The sequence below is a fragment of the Heterodontus francisci genome, chromosome 2 (genome assembly GCF_036365525.1).
Source record: "Heterodontus francisci isolate sHetFra1 chromosome 2, sHetFra1.hap1, whole genome shotgun sequence".
NCBI lineage: Eukaryota > Metazoa > Chordata > Chondrichthyes > Heterodontiformes > Heterodontidae > Heterodontus > Heterodontus francisci.
The window spans coordinates 92191690-92204189 of NC_090372.1; the positions used below are offsets into that span (position 1 = coordinate 92191690).

The following is a 12500-nucleotide window of genomic DNA, read 5'->3' on the forward strand; positions in this document are numbered from 1 at the left end:
CCCACACTCACTCTCTCTCTCTCCCACACTCACTCTCTCTCTCTCCCCACACTCACTCTCTCTCTCTCCCCACACTCACTCTGTTTGCCACATCTCCCTCTCTCTGGTCCCCCTCCACACTCTCTCTCTCTCTCTCTCTCACCACACTCTCTCTCTCTCTCACCGCACTCTCTCTCTCTCTCACCGCACTCTCTCTCTCTCTCTCTCTCTCTCACTGCACTCTCTCTCTCACCACACTCTCTCTCTCACTCTCTCATCACACTCTCACCACACTCTCTCACTCTCTCACCACACTCTCTCTCTCTCACCACCCTCTCTCACTCTCTCACCACCCTCTCTCACTCTGTCACCACCCTCTCTCACTCTCTCACCACCCTCTCTCACTCTCTCACCACCCTCTCTCACTCTGTCACCACACTCTCTCACTCTCACCACACTCTCTCTCTCTCACCACACTCTCTCTCTCTCTCTCCACTCTCCCTCTCTCCCACTCACTCTCTCTCTGTCTCCACCACTCTCCCTGTTTGCCACATCTCCCTCTCTCTGGTCCCCCTCCACACTCTCTCTCTCACTCTCACCACACTCTCTCTCTCTCTGACCACACTCTCACCACACTCTCACTCTCTCTCTCTCACCACACGCCCTCTCTCTCTCTCACCACACGCCCTCTCTCTCTCTCACCACACGCCCTCTCTCTCTCTCACCACACGCCCTCTCTCTCTCTCACCACACGCCCTCTCTCTCTCTCACCACACGCCCTCTCTCTCTCTCACCACACGCCCTCTCTCTCTCTCACCACACGCCCTCTCTCTCTCACACCACACGCCCTCTCTCTCTCACACCACACGCCCTCTCTCTCTCACACCACACGCCCTCTCTCTCTCACACCACACGCCCTCTCTCTCTCACACACACGCCCTCTCTCTCTCACACCACACGCCCTCTCTCTCTCACACCACACGCCCTCTCTCTCTCTCACCACACGCCTCTCTCTCTCTCACCACACGCCCTCTCTCTCTCTCACCACACGCCCTCTCTCTCTCTCACCACACGCCCTCTCTCTCTCTCACCACACGCCCTCTCTCTCTCTCACCACACGCCCTCTCTCTCTCTCACCACACGCCCTCTCTCTCTCACCACACGCCCTCTCTCTCTCTCTCACCACACGCCCTCTCTCTCTCTCTCACCACACGCCCTCTCTCTCTCTCTCTCACCACACGCACTCTCTCTCTCTCACCACACGCACTCTCTCTCTCTCACACCACACGCACTCTCTCTCTCTCACCCACACGCACTCTCTCTCTCTCACCACACGCACTCTCTCTCTCTCACCACACGCACTCTCTCTCTCTCACCACACGCCCTCTCTCTCTCTCACCACACGCCCTCTCTCTCTCTCACCACACGCCCTCTCTCTCTCTCACCACACGCCCTCTCTCTCTCTCACCACACGCCCTCTCTCTCTCTCACCACACGCCCTCTCTCTCTCTCACCACACGCCCTCTCTCTCTCTCACCACACGCCCTCTCTCTCTCTCACCACACGCCCTCTCTCTCTCTCACCACACGCACTCTCTCTCTCTCACCACACGCACTCTCTCTCTCTCACCACACGCACTCTCTCTCTCTCACCACACGCACTCCTCTCTCTCACCACACGCACTCTCTCTCTCTCACCACACGCACTCTCTCTCTCTCTCACTCATCACACTCTCTCTCTCTCACCACACTCTCTCTCTCTCTCTCTCTCTCCCACACTCATTCTCTCTCTCTCTCTCCCCACACTCATTCTCTCTCTCTCTCTCCCACACTCACTCTCTCTCTCTCTCTCCCCACACTCACTCTCTCTCTCTCTCTCCCCACACTCACTCTCTCTCTCTCTCCCCCACTCTCCCTGTTTGCCACATCTCCCTCTCTCTGGTTCCCCTCCACAATCTCTCTCTCTCTCTCACCACACTCATTCTCTCTCTCTCTCTCCCCACACTCACTCTCTCTCTCTCTCTCCCCACACTCACTCTCTCTCTCTCTCTCCCCACACTCACTCTCTCTCTCTCTCCCCCACTCTCCCTGTTTGCCACATCTCCCTCTCTCTGGTTCCCCTCCACAATCTCTCTCTCTCTCTCACCCACACTCTCTCTCTCTCTCACCACACTCTCTCTCTCTCTCTCTCACCACACTCTCTCACCACGCACTCTCACTCTCTCACCACGCACTCTCACTCTCTCACCACGCACTCTCACTCTCTCACCACGCACTCTCACTCTCTCACCACGCACTCTCACTCTCTCACCACGCACTCTCACTCTCTCACCACACGCCCTCTCTCTCTCACCACACGCCCTCTCTCTCTCTCACCACACGCCCTCTCTCTCTCTCACCACACGCCCTCTCTCTCTCACACCACACGCCCTCTCTCTCTCACACCACACGCCCTCTCTCTCTCACACCACACGCCTCTCTCTCTCACACCACACGCCTCTCTCTCTCACCCACACGCCCTCTCTCTCTCTCACCACACGCCCTCTCTCTCTCTCACCACACGCCCTCTCTCTCTCTCACCACACGCCCTCTCTCTCTCTCACCACACGCCCTCTCTCTCTCTCACCACACGCCCTCTCTCTCTCTCACCACACGCCCTCTCTCTCTCACCACACGCCCTCTCTCTCTCTCACCACACGCCCTCTCTCTCTCTCACCACACGCCCTCTCTCTCTCTCACCACACGCCCTCTCTCTCTCTCACCACACGCCCTCTCTCTCTCTCACCACACGCCCTCTCTCTCTCTCACCACACGCCCTCTCTCTCTCTCACCACACGCCCTCTCTCTCTCTCTCACCACACGCCCTCTCTCTCTCTCACCACACGCCCTCTCTCTCTCTCTCACCACACGCCCTCTCTCTCTCTCACCACACGCCCTCTCTCTCTCTCTCTCACCACACGCACTCTCTCTCTCTCACCACACGCACTCTCTCTCTCTCACCACACGCACTCTCTCTCTCTCACCACACGCACTCTCTCTCTCTCACCACACGCACTCTCTCTCTCTCACCACACGCACTCTCTCTCTCTCACCACACGCACTCTCTCTCTCTCACCACACGCACTCTCTCTCTCTCACCACACGCACTCTCTCTCTCTCACCACACGCACTCTCTCTCTCTCACCACACGCACTCTCTCTCTCTCACCACACGCACTCTCTCTCTCTCACCACACGCCCTCTCTCTCTCTCACCACACGCCCTCTCTCTCTCTCACCACACGCCCTCTCTCTCTCTCACCACACGCCCTCTCTCTCTCTCACCACACGCCCTCTCTCTCTCTCACCACACGCCCTCTCTCTCTCTCACCACACGCCTCTCTCTCTCTCACCACACGCCCTCTCTCTCTCTCACCACACGCCCTCTCTCTCTCTCACACACGCCCTCTCTCTCTCTCACCACACGCCCTCTCTCTCTCTCACCACACGCCCTCTCTCTCTCTCACCACACGCCCTCTCTCTCTCTCACCACACGCCCTCTCTCTCTCTCACCACACGCCTCTCTCTCTCTCACCACACGCCCTCTCTCTCTCTCACCACACGCCCTCTCTCTCTCTCACCACACGCCCTCTCTCTCTCTCACCACACGCCCTCTCTCTCTCTCACCACACGCCTCTCTCTCTCTCACCACACGCCTCTCTCTCTCTCACCACACGCCCTCTCTCTCTCTCACCACACGCACTCTCTCTCTCTCACCACACGCACTCTCTCTCTCTCACCACACGCACTCTCTCTCTCTCACCACACGCACTCTCTCTCTCTCACCACACGCACTCTCTCTCTCTCACCACACGCACTCTCTCTCTCTCTCACTCATCACACTCTCTCTCTCTCTCACTCATCACTCTCTCTCTCTCACCACACTCTCTCTCTCTCTCTCTCTCCCCACACTCATTCTCTCTCTCTCTCTCCCCACACTCATTCTCTCTCTCTCTCTCCCCACACTCACTCTCTCTCTCTCTCTCCCCACACTCACTCTCTCTCTCTCTCTCCCACACTCACTCTCTCTCTCTCTCCCCCACTCTCCCTGTTTGCCACATCTCCCTCTCTCTGGTTCCCCTCCACAATCTCTCTCTCTCTCTCACCACACTCTCTCTCTCTCTCACCACACTCTCTCTCTCTCTCTCTCACCACACTCTCTCACCACGCACTCTCACTCTCTCACCACGCACTCTCACTCTCTCACCACTCACTCTCACTCTCTCCACACGCACTCTCACTCTCTCACCACGCACTCTCACTCTCTCACCACGCACTCTCACTCTCTCACCACGCACTCTCACTCTCTCACACGCACTCTCACTCTCTCTCACCACACACTCTCACTCTCTCACCACACACTCTCTCTCTCTCACCACACTCTCTCTCTCTCTCACCACACTCTCTCTCTCTCTCTCACCACACTCTCTCTCTCTCTCACCAAACTCTCTCTCTCACCACACTCTCTCTCTCTCACCACACTCTCTCTCTCTCTCACCACACTCTCTCTCTCTCACCACTCCCTCTCTCTCTCACCACTCCCCCTCTCTCTCACCACTCCCCCTCTCTCTCACACTCCCTCTCTCTCTCTCACCACTCCCTCTCACTCTCTCACCACTCCCTCTCTCTCTCACCACACTCTCTCTCTCTCACCACACTCTCTCTCTCTCACCACACTCTTTCTCTCTCACCACACTCTTTCTCTCTCACCACACTCTTTCTCTCTCACCACACTCTCTCTCTCACCACACTCTCTCTCTCTCACCACACTCTCTCTCTCACCACACTCTCTCTCTCTCTCTCCCCCACTCTCCCTGTTTGCCACATCTCCTCTCTCTGGTCCCCCTCCACTCTCTTTCTCTCTCTCTCACTACAGTCTCTCTCTCTCACCACACTCTCTCTCTCTCTCTCTCTCTCTCTCTCACCACACACTCTCTCTCTCTCTCTCTCACCACACTCTCTCTCTCTCTCTCTCTCACCACACTCTCTCTCACCACACTCTCTCTCTCTCTCTCACCACACTCTCTCGCTCTCTCTCTCTCTCTCACCACACTCTCTCTCTCTCTCACCACACTCTCTCTCTCTCTCTCTCTTACCACACTCTCTCTCTCTCTCTCTCTCACCACACTCTCTCTCTCTCTCTCTCTCACCACACTCTCTCTCTCTCTCTCTCTCTCACCACACTCTCTCTCTCTCTCTCACCACACTCTCTCTCTCTCTCTCATCACACTCTCTCTCTCTCTCACCACACTCTCTCTCTCTCTCTCTCGCACACTCTCTCTCTCTCGCCACACTCTCTCTCTCTCTCGCCACACGCTCTCTCGCCCACACGCTCTCTCTCTCTCTCTCGCCACACTCTCTCTCTCTCTCTCTCTCCCGCCACACTCTCTCTCTCTCTCCCGCCACACTCTCTCTCTCTCTCCGCCACACTCTCTCTCTCTCTCCCGCCACACTCTCTCTCTCTCTCCCGCCACACTCTCTCTCTCTCTCACACACCACACTCTCTCTCTCTCTCACACCACACTCTCTCTCTCTCTCACCACACTCTCTCTCTCTCTCACCACACTCTCTCACTACACTCTCTCTCTCTCTCCCCACACTCACTCTCTCTCTCCCGCCACACTCTCTCTCTCTCTCCCGCCACACTCTCTCTCTCTCTCACCACACTCTCTCTCTCTCTCACCACACTCTCTCACTACACTCTCTCTCTCTCTCCCCACACTCACTCTCTCTCTCTCCCCACACTCACTCTCTCTCTCTCCCCACACTCACTCTCTCTCTCTCCCCACACTCACTCTCTCTCTCTCCCCACACTCACTCTCTCTCTCTCTCCCCGCACTCACTCTCTCTCTCTCTCCCCGCACTCACTCTCTCTCTCTCTCTCCCCGCACTCACTCTCTCTCTCTCTCTCCCCGCGCTCACTCTCTCTCTCTCTCTCCCCGCGCTCACTCTCTCTCTCTCTCTCCCCGCGCTCACTCTCTCTCTCTCCCCGCGCTCACTCTCTCTCTCTCCCCGCGCTCACTCTCTCTCTCTCTCCTCGCGCTCACTCTCTCTCTCTCCCCCGCGCTCACTCTCTCTCTCTCCCCGCACTCACTCTCTCTCTCTCCCGCACTCACTCTCTCTCTCTCCCCGCACTCACTCTCTCTCTCTCCCCGCACTCACTCTCTCTCTCTCCCCCCGCACTCACTCTCTCTCTCTCCCCCCGCACTCACTCTCTCTCTCTCCCCCGCACTCACTCTCTCTCTCTCCCCCCGCACTCACTCTCTCTCTCTCCCGCACTCACTCTCTCTCTTTCTCCCCGCACTCACTCTCTCTCTTTCTCCCCGCACACTCTCTCTCTCTCCCCACACTCACTCTCTCTCTCTCTCTGCCCACACTCACTCTCTCTCTCTCTCCCCACACTCACTCTCTCTCTCTCTCCCCACACTCACTCTCTCCCTCTCTCTCTCCCCACACTCACTCTCTCCCTCTCTCTCTCCCCACACTCACTCTCTCTCTCTCTCCCCACACTCACTCTCTCTCTCTCTCCCCACACTCACTCTCTCTCTCTCTCCCCACACTCACTCTCTCTCTCTCTCCCACACTCACTCTCTCTCTCTCTCCCCACACTCACTCTCTCTCTCTCTCCCCACACTCACTCTCTCTCTCTCTCCCCACACTCACTCTCTCTCTCTCTCCCCACACTCACTCTCTCTCTCTCCCCACACTCGCTCTCTCTCTCTCCCCACACTCACTCTGTTTGCCACATCTCCCTCTCTCTGGTCCCCCTCCACACTCTCTCTCTCTCTCTCTCTCACCACACTCTCTCTCTCTCTCCACCGCACTCTCTCTCTCTCTCTCTCACTGCACTCTCTCTCTCACCACACTCCTCTCTCACTCTCTCATCACACTCTCACCACACTCTCTCTCTCTCTCACCACCCCTCTCTCACCACCCTCTCTCACTCTCTCACCACCCTCTCTCACTCTCTCACCACCCTCTCTCACTCTCTCACCACCCTCTCTCACTCTCTCACCACCCTCTCTCACTCACCACACTCTCTCTCTCTCACCACACTCTCTCTCTCTCACCACACTCTCTCTCTCTCACCACACTCTCTCTCTCTCACCACACTCTCTCTCTCTCACCACACTCTCTCTCTCTCTCTCCCACTCTCCCTCTCTCCCACTCACTCTCTCTCTGTCTCCCCCACTCTCCCTGTTTGCCACATCTCCCTCTCTCTGGTCCCCCTCCACACTCTCTCTCTCACTCTCACCACACTCTCTCTCTCTCTGACCACACTCTCACCACACTCTCACTCTCTCTCGCTCACCACACTCTCACTCTCTCTCGCTCACCACACTCTCACTCTCTCTCACCACACTCTCTCTCTCTCTCACCACACTCTCTCTCTCTCTCACCACACTCTCTCTCTCTCTCTCACCACACTCTCGCTCCCTCTCTCACCACACTCTCGCTCCCCCCAACACTCTCTCATGCTCTCTCTGTCCCCCTCTCCCACTCTCTCTCCCCTACCCTCACTGCGCCTCCCACTCTCTCCCCTACTCTCTCTCTTTTCCCCCACCTCTGCTCCCCCCCACTCTCTCTTTTCCCCTGCTCTCTCTCTCTCACTCTCTCTGTCCCCCCACTCTCTCTCTGCCCCCTCCCCCATTCTCTCTCTCTGTCCCCACTCTCTCCCCCTCTTTGTACACCCCTCTCCCACTCTCTCTCTCTGTCCCCCCACTCTCTCTCTGCCCCCTCTCTCTCCCCCACTCTCTCTCTGTAACCACCCCCCTTCCCCCTCGCTTTCCTCTCTGACCATTGCTGAGAGCGGGAACAGCACTTCCAAACTTTGCAGAAATTCATGGTTTTCCAGCGGACTTTTAAAAAAAATTGGAACCTGCCGGAAAACCACGAATCTGTCTGAAGTTCGGAAGTTCGAAACTGACATTCACGATTTTTTAAAAAGGCTTTTCTGAAGAAGCCAATGGGAAATTTCCCAACCTTGAAATTACCAGTCACGGACCCCAAAATTGTTTACCACGGACATTGGTGTCCGTGTATGGACACATGCCAACCCCTGAATGGGCCCACATTTGACTTTGGTAATCTTTTCCTTTTTCCATATATAGAAGCTTTTACAGATCATTTTTATGTTTCTGGCATGTTTACTTTCATATTCTATTTTCTCTTTCTTGATCAGTTTCTTGGCTCTCCTTTGCTGAATTCTAAAATGCTTCTAATTCCCAGGCTTACTACATTTTTGGGCAATTTTATAAGCCTCTTCCTTTGATAGAATACAATCTTTAACTTCTCTTGTTAGCCATTGTTGGATCACCTTTCCTGTTGGGTTTTTGTGCCTCAAAGGAATATAAATTTGTTGTATACTGTCTATTAATTCTTTAAATGCTTGTCAGCCCCCCAAATCCTTGCCCATCTTCCCTGGAACGCCATGTTTGAATCCTTCTAATCAGGTTTCTGCCCCTATCACAGTAAAGAAATGGTTCTTATCAAAGTCACAAATGACATCCTATGTGGTTGTGACAAAGGTAAACAATTCCTCTTCATACCTCTCTACTTGTCTGCAGCTTTTGACATGGTTGACCACACCATTCTCCTCCAACACCTCTCCACTGTGATCCAGCTGGATGGGTCTGCTCTCACCTTGTTCCAGTCTTACCTATCTAATCGTAGCCAGAGTATCATTGCAATGGCTTTTCTTCCAGCTCCCAAACCTTTAACTCTGGTGACCCCAAGGATCTAACCTTAGCCTGCTCCTATTTCTCATCTACATGCTGCCCCTCAGTGACACCGTCCGAAAAGATAAGAGTTTTCACATGTATGCTAATGACACCCAGCTCTACCTCACCACCACCTCTCCAAATTCCTCTATTGTTGCTAAATTATCAGACTGTTTATCCAACATCCAGTACTGAATCACCAGAAATTTCCTCCAATTAAATATTGGGAAGATAGAAGCCAATGTCTTCGGTCCCTACTACAAACTTCATTCCCTAGCTACCAACTCCATCACCCTTCACTGGTAAGTGTCTGAGGCTGAATCAGACTGTTTGCATGTGATATTTGACCCCGAGATGAGCTTCCAACTACATATCCATGCCATCACTAAGATCACCTATTTCCATCTCCATAACATCTCTCTACTCTGACCCTGCCTCAGCTCATCAGTTGCTGCAACCCTCATCCCTGCTTGTTACCTCTATCTAGACTTGAGTATTCCACTGCTCTCCAGCCTGCCTCATACATTCTACACTCCGTAAACTTGAGGTCATTCAAAGGTCTGCTCCCTGTGTCCTTACTCGCACCAAGCTTTGTTCACCCATCACTCCTGTGCTCGCTGACCTACACTGGCTCTTGGTTTTAAAATTCTCATCCTTGTTTTCAAATCCCACCATGACCTCAACTCTCCCTATCTCTGTAATCTCCTCCAGTCCCACAACCATCTGAGATAGCTGAACTCATCTTATTCTGGCCTCTTGAGCATCCCCAATTTTAATCATTCCACCATTGGTGGCTGTGCCTTCAGTTGCCTTTGCCCCAAGGTGTGGAATTCCCTTCCAAAACCTCTCCATCTCTCTTTCCTCCTTCAAGACGCTCCTTAAAACTTTAAAATCTATCTCTCTGACCATCTGCCCTAATATCACTTCATGTGGTGTAGTGTTAAATTTTGCTTTATAATGTTTCTGAGAAGTACCCTAGGATGCTTTATTATGTTAAAAGCGGGTATAAATGCAAGTAGTTGTTTTTGTTCATAACATTCAGTGCACTTCAGCGGTGAAGCAAACAACAAGAGGTAATTTTTGTGAAGCTGACTGAGGAGCAGCACAACTCAGACAACAACTTTTGGACATTCTTGTTTAGCTGCACATCTGCCCTTCGCCTAAAGTCGCTATAGTATTTACTCATAAAAACGTCGATGCCAGTCGCCTCACCATTATTTTTGACAACAAATTCTGACCCAATGATTCACTGGTTGTTACTGGGGTTGGGGGTTACAGTTATGAAGTAAGACTGGGGAAGTTAAGGCATTTTTTCACGAGAAATGAGAAGACCATGGCTGGGGATCTGAAAGATTATGAAGGCTTACGATAGATAGTTTCCAGTAACAAGCAAGATAGTTAAAAGACATCAGATTTATCTCAAAGAGGAGTTTAGAATTAAAGCAGAGTTTAGAATTACAGGGAACGTAGAATTAAAGCAGAGTTCAGAATTACAGGGAATGTAGAATTAAAGGGGAGTTTAGAAGAAACATTTTACACAGGTACAATACTGTTAATGTTGAACTGACACAAAAAACTCACATTTTTTGCATTTATATGGTGCCATTTCATTGTGATCATCTGCAAAATGTTTGCACCTGCAACGAATTGGCTGAGTTCCATTCAATGGCACATAATTGTAGGAGATACACCGGCAACCTGTTACTCTGCAGGGCAGCATAATAGGACGCACAGTTGGAATTTCTTTGTAATCTGTTTTGTGCTGTTTATACCTGTGAGAACAAAATGGGGTACATTTCAACAAAGTTATATAAGTTTACATTTATGAAGTATATTGTTATGACCGATCACTCAAGACAAAGCCCCCAAACAAAATATATGATTCTGATTGTGGTGGGAGAAGCGCACTGTTGATTCAGTCCCGCCGCTCCACAGATTGCCTAACATATCATTTTAAACTTTCCAAATTAAAGAAAGACCCAGCCAAATTGTAACATCTATTAACTCCCGAATGAGGCTAACCAAATCAGGTGTCTTTAGATCAACAAATTAACTGTTTAATTAGAAAAACTAAATTCTTAAACACTACTAAGATATAAACAACATTTAAAAAAGAAAAATTAGTGTCCTTGCAGATTTACACTCCTGCCGAATGTGGAACAGTCCAAGGTTGCTTGAAGTCCTCACAGCTGTCTGATAGGGGAAAAAAAAGTTCTTCAACAGTAGAACAGTCCGTAGTTTAGTTCAGCAGTTGAATTGATGCTCTGCTTTTCCAGCAACGATTTTCAACAATTACCGTCAGTAGATAAAGGAATTGGTTATTTTCTTTTAAGAAATTAATCTGGCTTGACATCAGAATTCTGAGAGTATAATAAATGGGGTTTAAATAAACCAAGAGAGAGCTCTCTTTTCCTTCAGTATATGTTGGCTGACAGTCTGTGTCTGTCTCTGTTAACTGTGTCTCAAAAGCCAGTTTTTCAACTAGTTTCAAATGTCAATCGGCAGCAATGTATCTCTCGATCCTTAGTCTCTGAGTGGCTGTATCCAGGGGCAACCAGAATGCACTCTTTGACTCACAATCTCTGAGTGGCTGTATCCCAGGGCAATGAGAATGCATTCTTTGATTCATTCTCTGGAGCTTGTTGCCTTAAAGCAGTACTGCTCCTTTTCCAGCCTTAAAGGCACACCGCATTCTTCCCGGAAAAAAACTACAGGATCATAACAATATATAATATAAAGTTTCATTACATGGTTCACATGGTTACATAATTACATGGTTTAAAAACTTGGATGAAGCAGCTCAGATCTACACTTTTACCAACATACATTTTATGTACACATATCCATCTATCTATTAACATAACTAAAAAATCTTGTATCCGTACACACCTCCTGTAATTTCTTTCCATTATAAATGCAGACATGGCAATTTATAATAGAAACTGCCTATGCAAACTTGCCACTCTATAATTACACCTTCCTGAATGCACAGAACTATCAGTGGCAGGGGGGGGGGTCGGGCGGTGGGTGCAGTGTAATTACAGCACAACTTTACACAAGCAATGTGCAATACAAAAGTAGGCAAAGGAATTTATAGTGGTAATATTAAAATAAGGATACAATGTATGACTTTCAAATGGGAATAGAATTATACCTACATTCAGATAAAGCCTGCCCTGTAACCCCACTTCATCTGAAGACAGCACATAGCCTGGACTCCACTGTGCAACACCACAAGATCAAATATATATTTTAGATACACTCTGATGGCATTGCTCACAAGGAGTCAAATGGAGATTTTTCTTTTACAACAATTGCCATATTACCAATAAAGAGTGATGGGAAAGTACTACGGGAAATAAGTGTAACACTTGCAGGAATGCATATGATACACAAGACTTTAATAATATGTAAATAGATTGTGGTTATTTTTGCATTTATTTTATATTGTAATATTGTAATTTTGTGTACTATATCTGTAACAATTAAGATTTAACAAATTAATACACAAGATTTAAATTGTGCATAGAATTAAACTGATGACTCCATCAAAATATTTATATGTACATATTAGTTTGATTCATTGCTGTAGCACTTAATACAATAGATTTAGAAGTTGAGAGCAGGAATGGCTGGAGGGAAAATCTCATCAGACTATGGACATGAAGCAGCCAGGAGTCGGCTGAGGTACTAAATGAGTACTTAGCATCTGTCTGTACCAAGGAAGAAGATGCTGCCAAAGTTATAGTGAAAGAAAAGGTAGTT

The 12500-nt window shown here is 50.4% G+C and overlaps 1 protein-coding gene across 4 annotated transcripts in view; it reads right to left on the reverse strand.

The window, feature by feature from the left end:
- fam221a (family with sequence similarity 221 member A) overlaps nucleotides 1-12500 on the reverse strand; it is a 106205-nt gene that overhangs the window by 62940 nt on the left and 30765 nt on the right. For all 4 annotated transcript variants that reach the window (XM_068050895.1, XM_068050886.1, XM_068050875.1 and 1 more), the window contains exon 3: nucleotides 10317-10507. In XM_068050895.1, the coding sequence (XP_067906996.1) occupies nucleotides 10317-10507 (191 nt within the window). The remainder of the gene's footprint in view (nucleotides 1-10316; nucleotides 10508-12500) is intronic.